The sequence below is a fragment of the Berghia stephanieae genome, chromosome 1, assembly GCF_034508935.2.
Source record: "Berghia stephanieae isolate SIO BIC M18660-M18661 chromosome 1, UCSD_Bste_1.3, whole genome shotgun sequence".
In the NCBI taxonomy this organism is placed as follows: Eukaryota; Metazoa; Mollusca; class Gastropoda; order Nudibranchia; family Aeolidiidae; genus Berghia; species Berghia stephanieae.
Window position 1 is genome coordinate 127727323 of NC_088360.1, and position 23372 is coordinate 127750694.

Sequence of the window (23372 nt, forward strand, 5' to 3'; positions counted from 1 at the left end):
GTGTTTGTTAATTTGACAATATTGAGTATACAATCACTATTTCAAATGATTTAAAGCGAGAGATTTCATATCAGTCTTTGGTAATTGCGACATGATGTAGATAATATGCCATAAATAATAAATTCAAAATTTAATAAACACTACATAAGTTTTTATCATTTAAAGCGAATTGTTATTATTTGGAAAGAAGTATGGCGTGAACTCATAATCACTACGTCAGCACAATATTTTTTGGAATTACGATAAATTCATTCATACTTTGTGTTGCGTAACTTGTTTTCATTTTTTACAGTGTAAAATCTCTAATTTTATGTTAGATGTTTTAAAGTAGTTTTTTTAAATAGGTCTTAAAGAAGAAAACTTTTTTACTATGGCATCAATACGTTCCAAAATATAGATTCAGTTAAGACACATTGATTCAGAGGTTGACACAAATTTTTACAACTGTTGATAGAGGGACAGCTGAGAAAAACCAGAAAAATACGCGCCATTAATAAAAAATCTGACTATAGAAGGTCTGATGGGCTTGTTTTAACACTGTTGGACAATGTTTTACGTTAATTTATAACTACGAGTCCATAATAAATGTGTTTATTATGTTGAGACCTAGAAGGAGATGGACCTAGGTGATCTAAGTGTCGTCGGTTGAGGCCTAATAGTTGCGTAAAGTGATTATTAACTAATCTATTAGTCCCAGCATTTACCTTTTTCCTAACAAAAACATACGCCTATTTGATGAATAATTGTAAATTAATAATGGGCGAAAACAAAAATCTACGACTTCTAATTTACTTCCGTTTTACATCCGTAAACAGTCAACAATCTAATCTATCAATCTTGGTTTTGCGGTGGGTACACCTCCCACTTTAGGATGATGGACACTAAAATGATGCAATGCATCAGCGAAAGTCTATTATATTAAGAAATAAATGCATCTCTGGTCGTTTATGCTTTTATTAATTCACGTTTATCAACTTTAGATTTGAAAATGTCCGTGGAAGAGTTAGAACAGGTAATAATACACTGTAATAGTAATAATAATAATAATAATAATAGATCTTTATTGTCCACAAATATGGCAATTTGTCATTTAGTTACACTTGTCATAACGTTATATGATAACTATAACATTGAACAGACACCTCTCTCTCTCTCTCTCTCTCTCTCTCTCTCTCTCTCTCTCTCTCTCTCTTCCTCTCTTTCTTTCACGCATGCGACATACACAACATCAACATTTTCATTTCATTTTCAATTCGTTACATTCTTGGCAATTCAACACCAAATATTATCATCATTATCAATTGGTCACTTCATCTAGCCTAACATTAAACAAATTAATCAGTCAATCAGTCAACGCATCAATCCTTGGTTTTGCTGTACCATATGAAATATTCAACATTTTTATTGCTGATGGAACGAACGTTGATTTATACTTGTTAGTTCCACATTTAATCTGACAAAAACTTCTCCCAGATGGCAAAATATCAAATTCATGGTATAAAATATGTTTTTTTATTGTTGGTAATTGAGAATGCTTTCCTTTCTATTGCTTTTCCATGAATTCTTTCTACTTCATCAACAGGATGGTTTATTATTTTTGATGCCTCTTTGTAATTCTAAATCATCATACAATGCTTTATATAATATTAAGCGAAGGATAGGTCTTCAATCAACAAATCGCGAAATAAGATGAAATTAGTGGTGCACTTTTGTGTCGGAAGTAAACAAGGCCGCCGCCATTTCGATTTCCTTGAGACAAAAACATTGATACGAACGATTTTTCCGAGGATTTGAAGCAGAACTCTAAACGTTAAAGTTTGAAGTACATACCATTCATTAATACGAACAATCATACAACGTTTAATACGTAAATGAGTGAAACGTTGCCATGAAACAAATAAATATCAAAAGAATTCATCACATAGGTGTAACTGTGCGTCGCTATTCTACTGAGTGACTCAGACTGTCCTTTTACTTTTTACATCATTCATTACTTTTATATGTATCATTTACTACTTACGGAAGAGTGAGGGTGAGAGAGCCTTTCGCCAAATATGCCTGACTTAAACTTCAGCACCATCTCTTCAGCAATGAGGGCTTGCCACCTGTCCAACATTTACACTACACCCGTTGTCAGTTGTAGTTGTGGTCAAGAGTCAAGAGCCCTCAGCCTTAGGCTTAGAGTTAGAGGAACGTATTTGTTGTTTCATTGTTTGTAGTTGTTTGGCTATTGAGTTGTTGTGAATTGTTTTCATGTTGGGTGACCTGTTGGGTGTCGCTGTGTGTTCAATTCACTGTTATGTGTTGCGTGAGTTTATGAGGTCACAATGGTTATAAAAAACGGGGTTGCCTTCATTTTCAAAGCTCTTCTTACTTCATTATGGATTGTTGATTGAAATTAGTCAAGTGTTGACTCTGTTTTTATTACCGGACGTACATACCCGGACTCTTCGCGTGATGCCTTGATGCATGACATTTTTAAACCACCCATATATGTCCTTTACATATAGGTGGCGTTTTTATGCATTTCCGTTGGAGGTGTACAAAAACACACCGTTTTTATGCACCTCCATTGGCGGTGATGGTAAATTAATGAAAATGTTGCTGCATACGTCCATGAGGTTTAAATAGTTTTAGATTGTAGTTTAGCACACTGCTTAGTGATTACCGATGTACGTTTATACAATGATAATAAATTAAAGAATAAAAACAATAATTTAAAAAATCAACAGTAAAAAGAAACATTGCACACAAATACTGATCTCAAATATATAATTAATTTTAGAAAATTAAAATCGAAGTTTTTCAAAAACATGATAAAAAGTTTTTGAATAACAAAAAAAAAACAAAAACAAAGCAAAAAAAAACAAACAAAAATGATGTCTTTCTCAATAAAGTAAACTTTAAAAAAAAATGTCTGCAATGGGAATCTAACCAGTACTTTCAAGGTTAGAGTCTGACAGCTTGTCCACTGCGATACGGAGCCAACTGACTGTTCATCACATTTAATAGGTCTTTCTAAAACATTATTTTACCTTCAATGCAACTTCTATTTTCTGGTTTTATATTTCGATTAAAAAAATTATTATTATTTCTATATAAATTTATTAACAAAAACATCCTACATATGTCAAAAAATTACATTCGGCATGTCCAAATACAGAAACACAATATCGCTGATGAAATTGGGTGGGATGTGCATGCGTGACGGTGGTGTATAAAAACGATCCGTTAAGATACACCGTCAACGGATGTGCATAAAAACACTACGTTACATATATGGAGAACACCAACTTCGGTGCAGACTTATTCTGATCTTTTTCCTTTATTTTACTTAACGTGAACGAGATTGAGAAATCCGTTCACGACAGCCCGAAACCGCAGAGCAAAGAATCGCAACAGCGACCGTACACAAATTTGATGATGAGTTTGGGACCAGGATAGATCATTATAACATGGCAGTATGACACCATTAGAAGCTGTTGCATCTTGGCAGGTGCCGATTAGCCCTTAGAAAAGTGAATCGCTAGTTTGAGTTCAAATTTAGGTAACCCAATTGAATGTGATCAAATCACTGTTGCACTATTTTAGACTTAGACTATCTAGACTACACAGTATCTGAGTCTGATTCTGAACAGGATTTGTCATTTTTTAAATAGCAAAGAGATTAAAAAAAAAAAGTTAAATGTGATTTGAATGGTTTTTAAAAGGCGGATTTTCCTACAGAGTTATTCTGAGTGAAAAGAGGGATCAAAATAAAAAATTGACTGTAGCCGTGATCGATACCAGTCTCCTTGTGTGTGAAATGAGTACCCTAACAACTGAGTTATCGCAATCCAGTTGTTTCACTGTGTTTCAGTTAAACTGCAAAGTGGTTTTGCACTAGGCTAGTCTAGTTGAATACTAAACCACAAGAAGCTGTGTACTGTAAAAAATGATAATTTAAAAAAAAGTAGTATAAAATAAAAATGTGTAAAAGAGCTTCTAAAAAGAATGTTTTTTGAAGTCGGTGATAAATCAAGAAAAGAGAGTTAGATATTCTTAGTCTTTGGTTCCAGATAATGTTTGACTGCACAAATTTCAAAACAAAATGGAGAAAAATCCTTTTGAATTGTACAAATTTATATTACAAACATTGTTGCTTTATATTGCTACTTCGACAGTAAGATGCCTCGAATTCATGAAAAAGCGATGAGAGAAGCTTGTTTCATATTCCGAGTGAGACAAGGATTTTAAGAGATTATTTATTTAATCAAATAACACGGAAAAGCTCTGAGATTGGCTTTAATACATCATGCATTATTTCTGGCTGTGTTAAATCAGCTCTTTGTCACAATTCCTATTAAATTTAGGCATTAAAAATGAAGGTTAATACAATAGGGGGTCCAAATTGGAACACTGGCCACATTGGAACTCCCAACCCTATATAAATCCATTCTAAATTGAAAGAAAGTCTTGTAATTGAGCCACTTGCCCATAAATGGCATTGATATGCATTTCAAGAAAATAATCTCTACCTTTAATTTCACTTTTATTTTATTGTTTTAAATGTCTACGGCATGTAATTGATATTGGGTTTATATTAAAAAGCCATATAGATGTTGTCCTTTGGTTATAATTTTAGTATACCTATTTTTGTATTGACTAAGCAAAAACTGCTCTCTCATTGCTAGAAATGACTCTCTAGAGAGTCGAGAATTACTGTGTGATGTAGGTTATTATATGATGAGTTCTAAGTCGCTAACCACTGTATTGCATGTCTTACTCTTTGGATGAAATTATAATTTTTAGAATTTTGTTCCCTTATAGGAGCCATTCAGTGTTCATGAATTTGTGGAGAGACTGGCTTGGAAGACAATGGGTGCAAATGCCCGGAATAGCCCAGAGGAGTTTGATCCTGTTATTCTCCATACAGCATTTGAAAAAATGATCAAAGACTTAAAGGAAAAAAGCAATCAGGTTTGATGACCTCATTTTGTCAACTCCATGCTATGATTAATTGGGTATAATACTTATTTAAATAGATTTTGTTTTTGTAGTCAATTGTTTTCGTTCTTGCTTTAACCCTCTCGTGTTCAGATTCTTTTTGGGGGAGTAGATAATGAGTTCCCTATATGGCCATGTCAATCATGTAGACATCCTTTGATAATATAAGCCTACTCTTTGATATCTGTAGTCGCCTTTTCGTTTTCTACGGTCACTCATGGCTAAACTCCGCCCAGAAACGATTTCATAGGTCCGTCCATCACCAAATTTCAAACTTTTGTTCTCGTGAGTTCTTAAGTTTTTTGACCGAAGAACGATTGGCTACTGAGCATCTTGACCCTTCAACCATTGGTCGTTCTGGCAGCTCACGTGTCAACAGCCGTCAACAATGAATTGAATCATCGTTGAGGCAGTGGAAGACGGCCATGGAATAGTTGCGTCACATCGCCACGTTGTTGAATAAATTATCCAGGCATGGTCGATAGGTAAAAAAGCCAAATTATGTTCTAGTTACATTTGAAACAAACAAAGTATATCACTGATCTCGTCTCTTTGAGATATAAAAAATGATATAAAAATCAAGAAAATCGGCCGATAAATAAAAAAGTTGCTAAAAAATGCTAAAATAAACAAAAGCAATTTTTAAAATCAAATTTATTCGTAAAACAGTTGGTTTTCAGCCGATTTTTATGAAACAAAGACCAATGTACTTCTTTTTTCAAGCTGATTTCAGCAATGTGACTTTCAAATTCCTCAGAATTATATTTTTTACTTTTAGATTTTAGCTTTTAGGCCTACTCAATAAGGTGTTATATTCCTTGCATAACAATAGCGTAATACATCGACGGGGAGAAGCGTCTTTGTTTTGGCCAGCTGGATAGATAGCCTGTGATTGGTCGAAGACTTTGAGACGCTTGATTCACATTTCTACACGAACTGACCCCGGCGGTATATCAAAGAGGTGTAACAAATTCATTTACCGACTATTTTTCTTGGTGCTAAAATTACAAAGTAATAATTTCGCATCAGAAAAAATAACTCTCAAGTTCCTATCTCTTTATTACAATAAAATTGATACCTCGAATGACAAAATCGACCCACAAATAAGGGAGTTATAAATTGTTCATAATATTTTTAAAAGTTTACAATAATTGTCTTCAAAGTCATTTTTCATCACCAAAGTCGTAATTTTTTATCGATTTTTACCAAACAAAGTGCAATGTCAATGATTTTCACCCGCAAATAAAATAGGATTTAAATCGCAATTTCTGAAACGTATTTTCTTTTCTGTCGGCAAATTTATAAAAATCAAAGCTGAAAACACCCTGCGGCAGTGACAGGGCCTGTCATTTCCTTCACAACGATTGGATTTTACTTACTGAGGCCAGTTTTGGCTACCCCGCCCATGAATATTATGCCGTTGTCGGTTTTTGTCGGGTTGAATCTTAAAGAGTTAAAATAAAATCAATATTGAATATCTGATTTATTTAATCTTTACCACGATTATATTACCATTATCTCAGTGTGCAATGCTTAACAATAATGCATAACTTACTTCTGATGGACAAGTTACTGAATTAGATAAGGTATGAAATTACATAATTAAAATGTTTTTCCCAGTGTGTTTAGGCAGGGTTTTGAACTCTTACACTTATTGTTACTGTATGTCCCATTGGTATGGTCGTAGCTTTGAATGTAGGAGGTACTGGGTATGGCACACACCCTCCACACTGTGGTATTGAGCAAGTCATCTAACTCATGTGGAACTGTTCAAATGGAAACTAAAAGTGGTTCTTATCAGTCCCAAAAAGATTTGTTTCAACGGGTTATTAAACAATTCCCCTCCCCATCCCCCCCCCCCCCCCCCAAAAAAAAAAAAAAAAAAAAACAAACAAAAAAACCCCCAAAAAACGGATGTCACGAGTACATCACAAATTCCAGCTCACGCATTGACTAAGATGGATGATGAACTTACTTGCAACTTCCTTAACATCCCAATCAATGCAAACAGGAAATAAATTTTAAAAAAAATAATATGGCCTTAAAAAGTGGCTACTTAAATTGTTTTTTTTAAATTAAAATGGTTTCAGGTTCAAAGAAAAATTTCAAAACTTGAATCTGAATGTGAAAATGAAGAGATCAGACATGGAAAAAGAGTTGATGAATTGCAAAAGAAAAATCAGGTGAGTAAAACAACATTTCTTGGGTTAAAGAATAAAGAATTCTTAATTCATCCATTGACTCATAAAATTTTGAGTGTTAGTTTCTTCGTTTAAGCCCATTCTCTCCTCTCTCTCTCTCTCTCCCTTTCTCTCTCTCTCTCTCTCTCTCTCTCTCTCTCTCTCTCTCTCTCTCTCTCTCTCTCTCTCTCTCTCTCTCTCTCTCTCCCTCTTTCTCTCTCTCTTTTTTTATTAAAATTTTTTTTTTTACCTGAGTGGGCAGGATAGCATAATATAGTTGAACATGCCTTAATGTAAGAGCGAAGAATTTCCTTCAGCTCACTATCATCGAGTGCTATAGTAAATGCTAAATACCTTAAGAACAGTTTTCCAATTTAGCGAGAGAAAGACTCTACTTCCTGCATTTGATCTAAAATTTTACACCTCTAACTCATGCCCCATCTTAGTTGGCAGTAAGTAAATAAAGTTTATGACCCTGGCCAATGAGTGTTGCGTCACTGTCAGGATACTGTACGAGTGCAGTTGTTACTCATTACGCATTATGACTCTTGTCACTGAAAACCACAGATCAAAGAGAGGGCTCCCTTTGATCTGTGATGGTAACAGGACAGTTGGTCATGACGGCATTTTTATACTCACATCTTGTAGCTGTCTTCCATACCAGACTCAAGACTTCTTACATAGAAGTCGATCTCAACTGGATGTCTTGCCTAGTTACCCCTCGGCTCTGATATGATGGTCATCTATTGCCTTGTGCAATGGGAACTGAAAATCCTTTTTAATGGTCACTGTTCGCAATTCAGTACAAATTCATCAGTTATTGAATTGAGAGCAGGGTTCCTGTTCATGGGAACATTCTTGAGAACGCATGAATGCCATATTATGGATTAAGGAGATTGGCTCAAAAGGTTTTATTGTTCATTGGCTACCATTGGTCAATGAATTGTAGTCACGGGTGATTGGTTGGTAACTGACTCGAAGATCCTGTATCAGTGTCAGTAGCTCTCGTTTTTGGACTTGTTCACCACAGTGGAACAACATTACCAAGATAATGTTAGAAGGAAAGGACTAATTAAAGTGTAACACATCCACAATGCCAACAAAAACATTAACAATACAAAGACAAACCAATAAACAAACAAAAAAACAACACAAAAACATTTTCTTTTTCTTGCAATATCAAAAAATAAGATTACAAATAGGTATCTCTTGTTAGTTGTACGTTATCTAACAGAACTGGCGTCCTATCCAAAGGTAGAAATATTTAAAATAAAAACTAAAAAAAATAAAACTTTAGCTTTTATATAGCGCAATATCCACTAAATGTGCTCAAAGCGTTTTACAAAGGGTCCCTGACCAATAGCAAACGTAACATAAAGAACAAGACATGACGCCTGTTAGGCGATGTTACAATTTTTCCACAGAGATAACACTGTCGACGATCAGGTACTCATTTTACATCTGAGTACGGTGAGATCCGATTGTCATACCACAAGACCACATAGCCGCACAAAAAGAGAAAAAAGGAATGGAGACAAAATATTAACAATCCCTTTACCTTTCACTCCTTAACATTGACCTGACCCGCTCCATCAATCTTCGCAGACACACACACACACACATGCTTAATGTATAGGGAATGAGATTAGCGGAAGAATAGCGTCCCTTGATTGGAAGTCACGAGCGGAAAAGTTATTAGAGAGAGAACGTCATGTTAGTTGTGCGGCATGAGACACTTCACCAAAAGCGAGGACAAGAGAGACGCATGCGCAAAACCATTTTGACGTTCTCTCTGTAAGATGACGTCCAATCAAGGGATGCTACTCTTCCGCTAATCTCATTCCCTATAGTGTTATAGCACTGTTTTCATGTTTTGAGGCAACAAGCCTTCGTCGCTCTCACTTACACTTAGCGGTTCTACTGCCATCTACTGCAGGCACGGTTCCCATCATTTGACGGTCCCAATGATGCCTTGTGAATGGCCAATGTCGAAAAAGAACCAGTTCTTGGAAACGGAACCGGTTCTTGCAGTTCTTATTTCCCAGGAACCGTAGAACCACGGTCCTTAAACATGCTTGGGACCGCTCCGCGCTAGTGCTGACCCTTTGTGAAAATCTGTGTAAAACAAAAACCTGTCTATAACAATTTTTCCCCGTGCCCATTCAGTTCCATCTTAAATTAATTCTGTTTGGAATGGAAATTTGTTGGAATATATCAGATTATTCTTGCAAAGTTGTTCACTTTGCTTTGCTATCTTGAAAATGGGTTAACAAATGATTGTAATTGTTTTTAGGAATAAAAAGAAAAATTGATCATCCTCTCAAAGAGAGTTGCTTTAGAGTTAGGATAACATGTTTAAATGATCTTTCCAATAATGAGGGCTACAGCAGAATATATATATATATATATATATTATATATATATATATATATATATATATATATATATATATATATATATATATATATATATATATATATAAAATATATGTAAATGGGATCACTTACTTATATGTGGCCAAAACATATGTTTCTGTGGCTTTCATCCACGTCGTCAGTTGGCATATTGTCCGCAGAATTGTTGGTTAGGGGTAGATGCTAGTTCTAATGATAGTGGTAAAAATGGTCATAATAATAATAATAATAATAATAATAATAATAATAATAATAATAATAATAATAATAATAATAATAATAATGATAATAATGATGATGATAATAATAGTAATAATAATAATAATAATAATGATAATAATAGTAATAATAATAATAATAATGATAATAATAATAGTAATAATAATAATATAATAATAATAATAATAATAATAATAATAATAATAATAATAATAATAATAATAAATATATAAAAATAATAATAACCATGGTGATAATAGAAATAGTAAGGGGAGGGGAAAAGGTTATTTAACCTTTTGTGTTTTGAACTTGAATTTAAGAGTGTCTGCACATTGTCATTAGTTCTGATCTTTTGTTTAAGGTGCTATTGTTTCTGTGGTTGTGTAATAATATTTCCAGTTTCTCTGTCAGGCACAGGTTGCATTTTCTAGCACCGCATCTGTAGGGTTCTGATCTTTTGTTTAAGGTGCTATTGTTTCTGTTTATATTAGCTCTAACCATCATTATCGAGCACTTTCGTACCTACGAGAATCCACCAACACTCATAAATATATATATATATATTTATAGATTGGTGCTCTATTTTTTTGCTGCCGCATTCAGGAATTAATCCGTGTCTCCACCTTCACTGTTCCCAATTTCATATGGTTCAAGTAACAAATATTAATCTCAAAAAATGTGTCATCCACTTTCCAGTCTCTCTACACAGACTTTCAAACACTTGATGAACGAATTTCATATGTGGCCACAAAAGTAGTTCACCTTGGTGATCAACTGGAGGGAGTTAACACACCCAGGGCAAGGGCGGTTGAAGCGCAGAGGTTGATGAACTTTCTGGATGAATTCCTTAGTGAGGAGCAACTGAAATCCCCTGTCCTGACAGACCCTTTTCAGGTAATACATTAAAATAAAGAACGGAATAGATATTTTATGAAAGTCATATTTGTGGATCCATTTTACAGTTAGATCTTTTATAAAAGTATTTGATTCATTCCTTTTACTGGCATGTTTTAAATTTTCATATATCTAGAATTGAGGTCATTCAAAACTTTGCCTCATCTTCTCAAAACTCTGTATTGTAGACAAAATCTTTTTAATTAATCTGATTATGATTTGCTTTTTATGCTTATTATTGACAAATAAAGATTCAAATCTTGATGAAAGATTACATTTTTTTTTCTATTAAAAAAAATACAGCTCCACCTTACTGCAGATGTGATACAAAAATTGCATTTAATTGCTCTAGAACTTCCTGTAGGAGGGAGGTATGTGTTCTTTTTCTTTGTTTGTTTGTTTGAAATGGTACTTGAAATGAGGTCCTCTAGGTATTAATGCAATGCCTTATCAAGTCGGTAATCTCATAAATTTAGTTTGATTAATTTGATTTGATTAAATCATCAGTGGCAATTTTTAATTTGATTAGACTATTATAGATTGACAGATAATTTGAATATTTATACATACATACATATATAATTTATACATGTAAAAACTTGTGCATGATATGAGAGAAGAATAGAATGGCATTTTATTACCTACTTCATGATTTTAGGATTTTCCTACGTTTGTCTAAGAAAAAATTAGATTAATGTTTGTAATTAATAAGTGAATTCATCCGATTGCTACATTATTTTGTAGATTTAATAATTTATCTCTCAGATTCTTTTTGATTCCTGGTATTTGGATAATTGTTTCTTTTATTTATTGTACTGTTTCAGATTTGACATTGCTCGACAGCGAATAGCAGGTAAGTAATTTTTTTCTTTCTTAAAATTTCTTTATCTATGTTAATAATAGAAAGAGCAAGCCTGTCTGTGTATGTGTGTGTCGATTACAGGGAAAACCAGATTACTATCTGCTATGAAAATTAGCCAGTTCGTTAACATTTTTATCCTTCAGATGCCGGACACCCATATTCTAATTATTTGGGTCGATTTTACAATGGCCGTATAAAAATATTAAATCAATTTTATTCAAATCCCTAAGATTTATGACGCTAACAGAAAGCAAAAGCACAGCATTATGTTTTGATGTGTTGAAATTTATGTAATGTAAATTACTGTATTGTATTAAATAAAATATGAACGTATAAAATACTGTATTTGCAAGTATTTGACTTTGTGAGAATTTTTGTGAATAGTTTGACTATGTAATTTTATTGTTTTCATGGTACAGAAAAGTATGACGCTGTAGAGAAAGAGCTGATTGAGGAGTTTCGTCTTGGTCAGAGAGCTGGTGACAGGAGGCAGATGCGTAAAATCACCAATCTGTTGCAGCACTTCAAGGTTAGATTAAATAGTTTCTTTGCCATAGACCTTTGTACTTATCAATATTCCTCAAGCTTCCTCTCTCTACATAACCAAACTGTTTTTCTTAGCAGTTTTGTATGAGTACTTTTTCTCTCTCTCCCTTTTTTTCTTTTACATTTATTTAGATTACCTTATTGAGATGAATATAATAATGCATGTTTGCTCATATTCCCGTCTTTATATGCTTTTCAGTGCAATGCAATATTTATTATCATTATTGTAATTTAGTCTTATTCCCCTTCAGAAATCAAATGTTGTGTGTGTGTGTATCTGTGTGTGTGTGTGTGTATGTGTGTGTGGTTTTTTTTTCATCGTGTAGGGAGCAAATGCTATTTTCTAATACCTTATAAAAGTTTCCAGTCTTATATAAATTCTTCAGTGGCAATGTTATGGTTTTGTCCTTAGTTTATACGCTATGAAGGGACTTGAAACTACTCTATATTGTTATATTTGATTATATCAAACTACATTTTTTAAAAAAAGGATTAATCCTGGGCCAAGAGGCCCAAAGGGGCAGAGTTATCTCTGTTTCTGTGGTATTAAAGTGATAGGACATATCACGGATTGATGCTGGTCCCTTTGCTTGTAAGTAACATGATTTGCCAACGGAGCATGAACCCTTGCATATTAATATCATGTTTTGGTGTAAGTCCTCTGAAGTATCTTGTTGTGATGTTTTTCTTTTTTATTCTCATTTCAGAGCTACGGACAATGTATTGATGTATTCATTTCTGAAAGTCAAAAGGTTTGTTTTTTTATGATAATGAAAATAATAATAATAATAAGATATCAAAAACCCTAACAGCATCTAATGATAAAGCAATACATTTTTTTTTTTATCGCTTATACATTTTTAAAATTTTGAAAAGTTAACCCCATTTAACATGGAGAAAACTGGTAAAGAAATATTGTTGATTTGAAAGTGTCATTTAACTCTTTAAAAATGGATGAACTACAAGATCTAATTCATGTTGGTATAGGATATGATTCAGCAACAGTGGTTTTTAAAAGCTTCGAATTATATTTTGCCTGTCTGTCCATAGGGAGTGAAGAGACATGATAATATTTTTGATGACATCGTTCCGATGTGTATTGATACCAGCAAACTGGCAAAAGCTGTCTTCTCCAACCCTGATACTGTAATGAGTAAACTAGTCCAAAATGTATTTCAAGGAACTGTGCAGGTACTTCAAATATCCTTTCCCCCAGCAGCACCCCCTCATACTCATCCGAGTCATTTCATTTTAATCAACATCTTTCTCATTATACATTCATCATCATCATCATAATTATTAACATCATCATCATCATCATCATCATCATCATCATCATCATTATCATCACCATCATCATCATTGTAATCATTATCATCATCATCATCATCATCATCTTCAATGAAATATATAAAGCGATGTCATCATATATGCGAAATTACTTTAGAATAAAAATGTGTAAATCTGCTTTGTTATGATAAATAAACTTTCATCTTTAATATAAACATGACTATCAAAACCCTATATTGAATTAAGAACCCAGAGATGCCTTTGAACAATGTTTGATGTACTAAAATTTGGATTCACTGTTGATGTTTTGAGTTTTTCAAAGGTTGGCTGGCTGGAAAAAAAATAGAAAATTTAATTTAAATTCTGATGAGACAAGATAACTTGCTATTTTCGTAATGATTATTTTGTCACATATCACAATATTTTAATAACTGTTTTTTTTCTTTTTTTGCTCTTTCTGTAGTAATTTTTATTTTCCTTTCTCCAAATCTCGTCTGTATTTTTGTAGGGTCATGTATCCTCCATGTTGGAAAATCAGCCTGATCCTGAGGTGTACTTAAACAATCTGTATGATATGTATGTCAGGTAGGGTCAGTTTCTATCTTCTAGAATGTAAATTTGTAATCAAATAGATTGGTTTAATGCTTTTATCCAACTTTTTTCCATGATTTCATCGTTGTCATTTTGATTGACAATGCTTTACTTTTATGATAATAACCATATTATTTTGTCTCACTTAATGGCAACGATATTTTCAAAATGGTTATTTTTAATTTAGAACTTTCAAAGTTTATGTTAAGGCTATACTCCTCGATGAATAAATATGAAATGACATTAGTCTGTTACCCTATGATTGGTAATTTTATGTGGATCTGAGTTGTTTGATGAGACCAAAGAGATCTTAAACCTATGTCATGAAGTTCAAAGTCATAAAATCAAATTTCGTAGAAATTACTTCAAAGCAGAATCCTGATATTGCAGCTAAAATTCACAATTGCTCAATTTCAAGATCAATTCCTCCTTGAGAGGGGTGACATTAGAAACAGGGTATTTGGTTTATATCAAGGTTTTAAGATTAATGCAGTTAGATTTATTTTTTGTTCTTCAAGAAGGGTGATTGAATGTGGATAGAATAATGGCGTACTGTTTATATGTGATGACATGAAATGAGAAGAGTATATAAGTGTCAGAAGACAATAGAGATTAAATTTTTTTTTGCAATGATGAGAGTTGAACCCAAATAGTATGACATCCTCTGCTGGCTGAGAAAGAAACGCTCTATAATCGACGCCATCCACCACTCCAAAAAAAACTCCAAAAAACAAAACTTAAGTGATTTCAAACATAATATCTATCTTGAGTCCCTCTTCCAACTTTTTTGAGCCAGATCGTGCTTGTAGCCAAATTGCTTATAAACGGAGATCACTGTAATTTATGCAGTGATTGGGCTACTTAGACACGCCAGCGAAAACTCTGGCTTCATAGGTCTAATTACTAATTGTGGCTGATGAATTATTATTTTGATATGCAAACAATTTTTTTCAGGACGTCCAAACTGACATCAGATTTATCCAAGGCAAGTACTGACCATGAGTTCAAACTAGGTGATTCCACATTTTTAAGCAAGTTGACTCGATCGATATTTGCACAGCATCTTGAGAAATATATTGAGTAAGTTTTTCTTTCAATATAATGTTAATTACTTAGTTCATGATGAATTTAGTCATATAACATTGCTTACCTCTTATTCGTTGAAAAGTGAATTAAGGGGTCTTTGCTTTGAACATCAAATCATGTTTATGGTGAGTCCAAGTTGAGCAGAGTTATTCCTTATAAGGTTTTGATTTATTTAGACTATTTGATTTTTGTCTGTTATGGACAATTATCATTACTTTTCTGTTGTTATTTTTGTCTTATTATAACCACCTTATTTGCTTTTACTATTAATATTGTGATATATTAACAATTTCAGCAAGGATCTTGTGTCAGTTTTTGGCTGAGAGAGTTTTGATTATTTTTGGATGAAATACATTTGTTCTTGGACTATAGCTTAAAAGAAAAAAAAAACAACACTTTTTAGGCACATTTAACTCGAGAGTATTATAAAGTACTAATAAACTGATCTGTCTTCTTTATTTCCCATTCACTGATATGTCCTAAACATATCAAAACATTGCAATAACTTACTTAATAATATACTTAAAATTATAGAACTTTCTATGTGGCAAATCTGGTGAAATTGATATATTTGAATCGCTTTAACCATATCAAAGTCTGTAAGTTGGAACTTTTTCCAGACATTCTACAGTCTGCTGTTATGAAATGTTTTATTAGTCATCGTTTTGAGGTAAAAGCAAATTGCTGAGCATCCCCTTATGGTACAAACATATAAAACTAAGAAGCTGTATCTGACACCTTAATTTATCCACTAAAAGAAATGAATATTGTGAAATTCTTAACATTGTGTATACATCCTAGATGACAGTGGCTATGATTTCTAATTTAAAAAGCACACCAAAAAAATGAAACTAAGGTGCAAGCTGCTGCTTTTGATATATTGGTCACTCAAAAGAATAGACGCCAACCACAAGATATGTTTTTATTATTTGATGAAGAAAATGTCTTCAGATTAAATATTGTTATTATCTTTTAGCATTTTTGATTATCTTTTTTTTCTCCAGAGTTGAACTACAATCATTGAAACAGAATTGCAGTTCTGCATTACAGAGCTATTATGATAAGAAAGATCATGTTAAAAGAAAAATTGAGTTTGGAGGGTAAGCAGTGCTATTTACTTTTTCAGAAGTTGAGTTTTATTTCATTCACATATTTTCATCTTGTTCATTCATTCATTTATTTATCTATTTAGTTGTTATGATTATGGACATTGAGGCATAGATCAGTCTTTTTTCTGCTCGTTGTTCTCAATTTAAATGTAATAATTAAAATTTAAAAAAATAGCTGTTCTATTTGAAAATGATCAAGGCATGAATTTTATGGAAAATTTTTATAAAAAGCTCCTTCAATGTAAAATTTGGCGGGAGATTGAATATTAAAAATGAAACAAGAATGCAACAACTGAAATGTTTGATGCTGTTATTTCAATTAAGATTCATTATCATCAATGTAGTAATCAGAGTTCCAACATATGTATGTGGTCCGCCCTCTCAAAACGGTATTATGTCGGGATGATGTAAATGCCAAATTGCGGACAACAAATCTTTCATATTTCTAATCATTTTAACGTAAAATTAACTTCTCTGCACCTGATTTACTCTAACATAATACCGTTTTGAGGTGATTAGTCACATATACTTGTCCATTATATTTTCTTTTCTAATCTTTTTTTTATTTCCATCCTTAGACTTCATGATTTAAAACGTGAATTTCAAGCAAAGATTGGTAAAACCGGGCCAAATAATGAAAACTTTGGTGGAGAGACATTCCTTTCACAGGAAGTTACAATCAACATTTTGCAGGACACAAAGAATGCCTTCAAGCGATGTCAAACTGTAAGTTTTGTTATATTTTTCATTATGCAGGGATTTTAGAGAATGATTTTGCTATTATGATTTTAATGATATTTTTATCACGGTGAAGAGAGACTGAGAGATATAACAAATCTACGTTCTAGTTATGGAAATCATTGTCCATTTATTCTTTGAGAAAGAAAGCAGTGATAATATATGATTGATATTTTCTTCTAAATATATGCTTTCTGCATATTTTAGTGGTAGAAATTACAATTTCTTCTACTTTTTGCTATGTAAGGTTTTCTATTTGTGAGCTGTACTTACACTCAAGGCGCCTGTCTGGATATATGATAATAAGATATGCTGTTTTTAGAAGATCAGTTTTTCTTTTGTTTCATATCAATTGCTCCTCACACCAGATTCACAAAGAAATAAGGGTTGTGTCTTTGTGTATTTTAATTACGTAGTATTAAACTTAAACTTGGCACCATTCATTTTATTGCAGCTTTCATCATCATCGGATCTTGCACCCAATGCCATCAAAATCATGGATGTTCTTATTCAGTACCTTGTCACAGAACACATTGATTATGCTGTCGAGATCGGCATGATTGGTGAGTCAATGAGATTGAGATTGAGAGCAGAAAAAAAATATTGGAATGGTGTTGATTAAAATTAGGAAATTCAGATGATGCATAAATGTTTAAAAGATGATTCCTTGAATTTATATGTCCCATGAGCATTGTGAGCAATCTGGAATTTAGTAAAACATTGGTAGCTTTTGGTAATTGAAATGTATGCTATTATCAAATACTTGAAGATTACCTTTTTTCATTCTTAATTTGATTTAAGTGTATTACGCGTTCAGTGAATGTGAGGAAGAGGAAATGAATATTTCAATATTTGAAGTCTTGTATTACAATTATTTTCCACTGATTGGTAGCAATATTGATATTATGGCAATGGAGGCGAACACTCACAGTTTCATGAAAATTAATGAAACAAATTTGATTTTTTGTTAAAATCACTATGATGTTTAATCAAACTCATGATATACGAAAACCATCACTATGTCGATTGTACAATTTGGTGTTGATATATTTAGTGGGCCATTGTGCTATAAAAAATATTGATTTCCCATATTATATATGTATATAAATTTTGAAGGACATGCAAATTAACATCATTTGATTCCTTTTATGTGACACAGTATTTTTACAATTGACGCCTATAATGGCCAGACAGAGGGTTCCGTAACAGTCGGGCCCTGGGTTCAACTCCCCATCACTGCAAAAGTTTTTATTCTCTATTGTCTTCTGGCACTTCTCACTCAATTCATTCCTTGTTATTGGTCTGTAATTGAACTTTAGATTGGCTAACAATGTAAGGTAGCAGACAGTTTTTCATAATTTTGATTCATCTCCAGGTATTCCGCCCTCTGAACCCAAGACAGAGCCCGAGATATTTTTCTTTGATGTTGTCAGTCAAGCTAACACACTCTTCCATCTCTTTGAAAAGCAGTTTACCGACAATTTCATCCCTCTAGTAATGTAAGTCATATGATTGTTTGTTGATTTGGAGTTTTTTTCCCTTAATATGTTGCTGTTATTTAGTCATCACATTTTTACAAGTTTTATTTTCATGATGTTTTCAAATGAAATTTGATTTCTTTTCGTATTTATTACAACCCTCCATTTTCTCTCTCTGTCTCTCTGTCTCTGTCTCTCTGTCTCTGTCTCTGTCTCTCTCTCTCTCTCTGTCTCTGTCTGTCTGTCTCTCTCTCTCTCTATGTCTCTATGTCTCTCTCTCTGTCTCTCTCTCTCTCTCTCTCTCTCTCTCTCTCTCTCTCTCATAATACAATGATAATGTAATATTCCATCACCAGGTCATCACAACACCATGGAGACTGTGTGAAAAGGAAGAGAGAGCTCCGTGAAGCCATGGAAAACAAAATTGACACAGGGTTGGATCGGTCCATTGGATCAGTCATAGGATGGATCAGACACATCTTTGCCACAGAGCAGAAAAAGACTGACTTTAAGCCCGAGTCAGAGGATGCCCCAATGCATTTGTTGTCACCAGTAAGTAATCATTCTCACAATATTACTGTAAATAATAGTAATAACCATAATAGTAGTAGTAATAATGAAAATGATGATAATAATAATATAATATGGTGGTCTCTGATTACACACACCTCACTATTATGTACAATCGGGTACCCTCATGTCGTGAAACAGATTTTTTATTTTATAAATTTACCTCTTTTTAAGCAAGCTCTACTGAATGGACTCCACTATAAGCACCCTAGTTTTTCTAACCAAATTTATAAAAATATTATATCAAATTAATGTTTGTTAGAAAGTATCAAAATACCCTTTAAATGTTAACCACACCCGCCTATCAAATGTCTTGCATAAAACATTCCCATTCGATGAAAACAGGTCTGTCATAAAATCAACAGTGAGAACAATTGGCAAGTTCTAGCAGATTCTTTGAAACAGTCACAGGGGTGGGGGATGCGGACAGGTGGATCGAGGTCATGGCACACATGTGTCCTATTTTCTGGGATGGATCTAGATGGTATACCGGAGACAGTTAGGAAAGGCGGAGCTATTACTGCAAAGGATGAGGACAACTTTCAAGAAGAGTGTGAAAGAGGAAGACGAGGTGGAGGTACAGAAAAGGGATGAGGAGGAAAATATGTTAAAGAAGAAGAATAAGAATGGAAGAAGAAAGGGGAGAAGAGCATATGAAGAAGAGTGAGAATGAGAAAGGAACTACCTCTGCATGTACAAAAAGTAATATGGATACGTTGACCATATCAAGCAGTCAATTTGTGTATGTAATTTGCTTTTCTTTGTTTGTTTTTGTCTTCGAATTGAAAGCAACAAACAGAAAAGTATTTCTGTTCGTCTTAGGCAGAGAAAAAGATGATAATTTGAATGGTTTTTGAGAGGCAGAAGATAAGATATTATATATTTGGTCATTTCGAAATATGTTTTTCAAATGTTTAATGCACGCAATGGTTTATCACCTTTGTTTATTATAATTAGTTATTGTGCAATATGTTTTATTTTAAAAAATTGTCTCCACCTTCAAAGTTAGCTTCAAATTTTGAAATACAACTTTTCCTTCCAGGCAGCTGAAAAAGTATCAAAATTCCTGCATGCTCAAGTGAAGGAGATTCGTAACAGCCTTGATGGAAAGAATGTAGACATTGTCCTTGGCACACTGGGTCAGCGATTCCACAGACTAGCCTATGAACATCTCACTCAATTTACATACAACTCTATTGGTGAGTTTTATCCATTTTATATTTTGGATATTTCATCATTATGCTAAGGCTTCAGAAATATTGTTGTGCACATGAAAACGTTTTATCTTTGTGATTAGGAAAGTTTGAAAGTTAGAAATCGGTCAGAGATTTTAATGTAAACTTCCAGTGCTTGAATTATGTCAGTAAATGCCTTTCGTAGGAAAAGGGGAGAATCCTTGAAGCTGGTTTTGGTAAGAAAACAAAATGGTGTGACTATATTGATAAATTTGAATACTTCCACGGTAACTGACGTATTTATTCACTTTTAGGCTTGCTCCTACCTTGAGCAACCAAATGGTAAGCAAAGTCATTAATTGTATATATGGTATATCAAGTATAGCAAGCATTTTCCTTGCTTGTTCATTAATCTTTTCAACCATCTTAAACCAGATCAGAACAACTAGAGAGCACATCAAGCGTTATTTTTAAAAAGTAAGATATTGATAAGATTGATATATTTATTTAATGTATTTTGTAAGTCTCAATTGCCGTAATTCTTTTAACACTTTGACGATCACGAAATTTTATTTTAACATCTGTTTTTGGTTGTTTTTTCTCTCTCTCAGGTGCTATGTTAGTCATCTGTGATGTGAATGAATATAGGAAATGTGTGAAGGAAGAAATTCGAATCCCATTAGTAACACAGTTGTTTGAACATCTCCATGCACTTTGTAACTTACTTGTGGTTGTGCCTGAAAATATCAAAGTGGTTTGTACAGGGGAACAGTTGGTAAGTATCTTTCTTGTAGATATTCACTTGGATTTAGTAGAAATGTCTAATAGTTTTTAATGGGCACATGTTCTTTTTTCATTAAAATATTACAGAAGAAGATAGAGAAGTGTGCAGTTTTTGGTCCACCACAGACTGAGCAATTTGATTGAAGCAAAAATGAAATGGCAGTCCTGAATAGATTTTGACAAGCAAAAGCAGCTTTGATGCAAGCCAACATCTTATTCAGATAGGATTAACTTTCACTCTTTTGTTCTCAACATTTGTAAGAGTCAAAGAGATTAGCCATGATGAGAGTCAATAAGCTCTCACCAAACCCGTTGGGCATAGTTATCAATCTCAAAACAAAGGATATCGCTCAGTCTCTCCTTACAATTGTTATTGTCTAGACTACGCCCAACCCCCTCGCCTCCTATCTAATGGTCACAGATGACCTCACAAACCCATACTGCAAAGCCCTGCCCTCTTTAATTAATTCTGTTTCTTTGGAAATATTGTGAATAACCGAAAGTTGCGATTAACCGCATTGCAATTATCCAGAGTGGACTGTACTTTAGGACAATGCATCCCGTTGAACCAGCGTTTAGTAAACAGGTCACAGATCTAATACAAAGTTTTTGTTTTTTTTGCTTGATAAAAACTGGATACATCAGTCTAATTTTCTGTTGGGTTAAGGGGTCAGAGTCAAGAGAAAAAAAGTTTCTGTATTATTTATTACTCTGTTAATAAAAGTTGTCACCACAGCCAAAAAGCAAATGTTATCAAGGTACATAAGTTTTAGTTCGTTTAAAAAAAAAATTTTTCAAGAGGAGTCAAATCGTAAATATGGACTCATTTTATTCTTGGCCTTTTTTTTTCTTCTATTCTTTGAAGAGATTAGGGTTATAATCCGTGGTATATGTGACCATGATGTCTCTCACTGTGACACCTCCAGCATTATGGTATTTAAAAAATTAGAAAAGTTACGTTTAATCCTATGTGGTGTAATGGTAGCAGGTCTGACCGGTAATCAGGAGGTCTGACTTTTAACCCAAAGTCCAGGCAGGCTGATTTTTTTGGGAAGTTTTTTTCTTGTAATTTTCTCTCTGCTTAGTCAGGCACTATTTCATATACACCTTTTCAGATGTTTAACAGTGCTTGCTCCCAAATTGTTACTTTGTTATCAAAGATCTGTAAATTTCTGTTATTTGTTCACATTATCATCTTATCTTCTTGTTTTCACAGGCTGCCCTTGATGACAATATCATACAGAACTTTGTACAGCTTAGGGCAGACTACCGAACTGCAAAAATATCAACGAGATTAAGATGAATGTCATTATTATTATTATTATTATTATTATTATTATTATTATTATTATTATTATTATTATTATTATTATTATTATTATTATTATTATTATTATTATTATTATTATTATTATTACTTTTATTATTTTTATTGATTTTAATTATAATTATTGAATAATATCCTTCATTCCAAGTTCTTATCAACTATAGAACCCATATTCACGTTCATAGTAGATGTTGTTAGATTTTTTAAATAGGTGAGTCAGTGGCTTAGTATTTTAGCTATTGTTTAGATAAGTCATTCTTGATTTTGACTAAACAGCTGGGAAGACAAGGGCTTTTCTCTTAAAGATTTAAAAGAGCCAGGTGTACACGACTAGGGCTAGGTGTTCAATCAATTTATCAAGCAAGCCCCAATCTTGTTTTTTAAAATTCCAAAATTTCAATAATATTCGTTAATCAAACAATTTTATCCATGCAAGTAAATATTTTTGTGCTCTTTGCCTTGTTAGAGTCATTGTCTTTCTATAACAATTGGTGTTTGTTTTCCTTGAATGCCTGTGGCCATCATTCGACTGAATATGTGAGATGGATGAATCTAAAATGCAACGAGTTTTATACATTTCATCAGATGCCCTTTGAGGATCGTCCTTGTCGATACATGATTTGGATTTTCTTTATGTCTGAGGTGTGAACTATTAACCCTTTATTCTATTCCTCGTCAAACAAATAATACTCATGACCTTTTTGCCTTTTTGCAATATCACATCTTCTCAACATTTAGATAAGCTTCATAGGAAGACTGATGTTTGCTTATCATTGTCTCTTGCATGATGTCTTCTTTCTTTTGGTTGGTGAAATTAAATGAAAACAATTTATTTAGTTTATGTACTGCACATTTTCACAATACTTCATCCCCTCACCCTATCCCCTGCCCTATCATTATCTTAAAATAAGAAGTATGTAGGATTGGGAATATCTATAACCAGTGATAAGAGTTAAGAATAATATGACTTGAATTACGCACCATGTGACATCATTTTGCCATTGGAAGTTATTCCACCCTTCTTATATTAGCGATAAAAAGATGTTGATACATATTATCAAAAGGAATGTAGGAAGTTAGATTGAATCAATCCATTTCTTTAAAAAAGCATTAGTTCAAAGCAT

The 23372-nt window shown here is 33.1% G+C and overlaps 1 protein-coding gene across 1 annotated transcript; it reads left to right on the forward strand.

The window, feature by feature from the left end:
* The first annotated feature begins 801 nt into the window (after nucleotides 1–801).
* Nucleotides 802–22358, forward strand: LOC144963097 (exocyst complex component 5-like). The gene is made up of 19 exons (XM_078896749.1): nucleotides 802–1012; nucleotides 4810–4959; nucleotides 7077–7169; nucleotides 10496–10693; nucleotides 10997–11064; nucleotides 11518–11546; nucleotides 11975–12084; nucleotides 12809–12853; nucleotides 13152–13292; nucleotides 13900–13976; nucleotides 14937–15062; nucleotides 16073–16168; nucleotides 16756–16903; nucleotides 17370–17478; nucleotides 18291–18414; nucleotides 18750–18945; nucleotides 20006–20162; nucleotides 20750–20913; nucleotides 22138–22358. Exons 1-19 carry the CDS (start codon nucleotides 989–991, stop codon nucleotides 22222–22224), a joined length of 2142 nt encoding a protein of 713 aa, XP_078752875.1. The 5' UTR covers nucleotides 802–988; the 3' UTR covers nucleotides 22225–22358.
* The last annotated feature ends 1014 nt before the right edge of the window (nucleotides 22359–23372 follow it).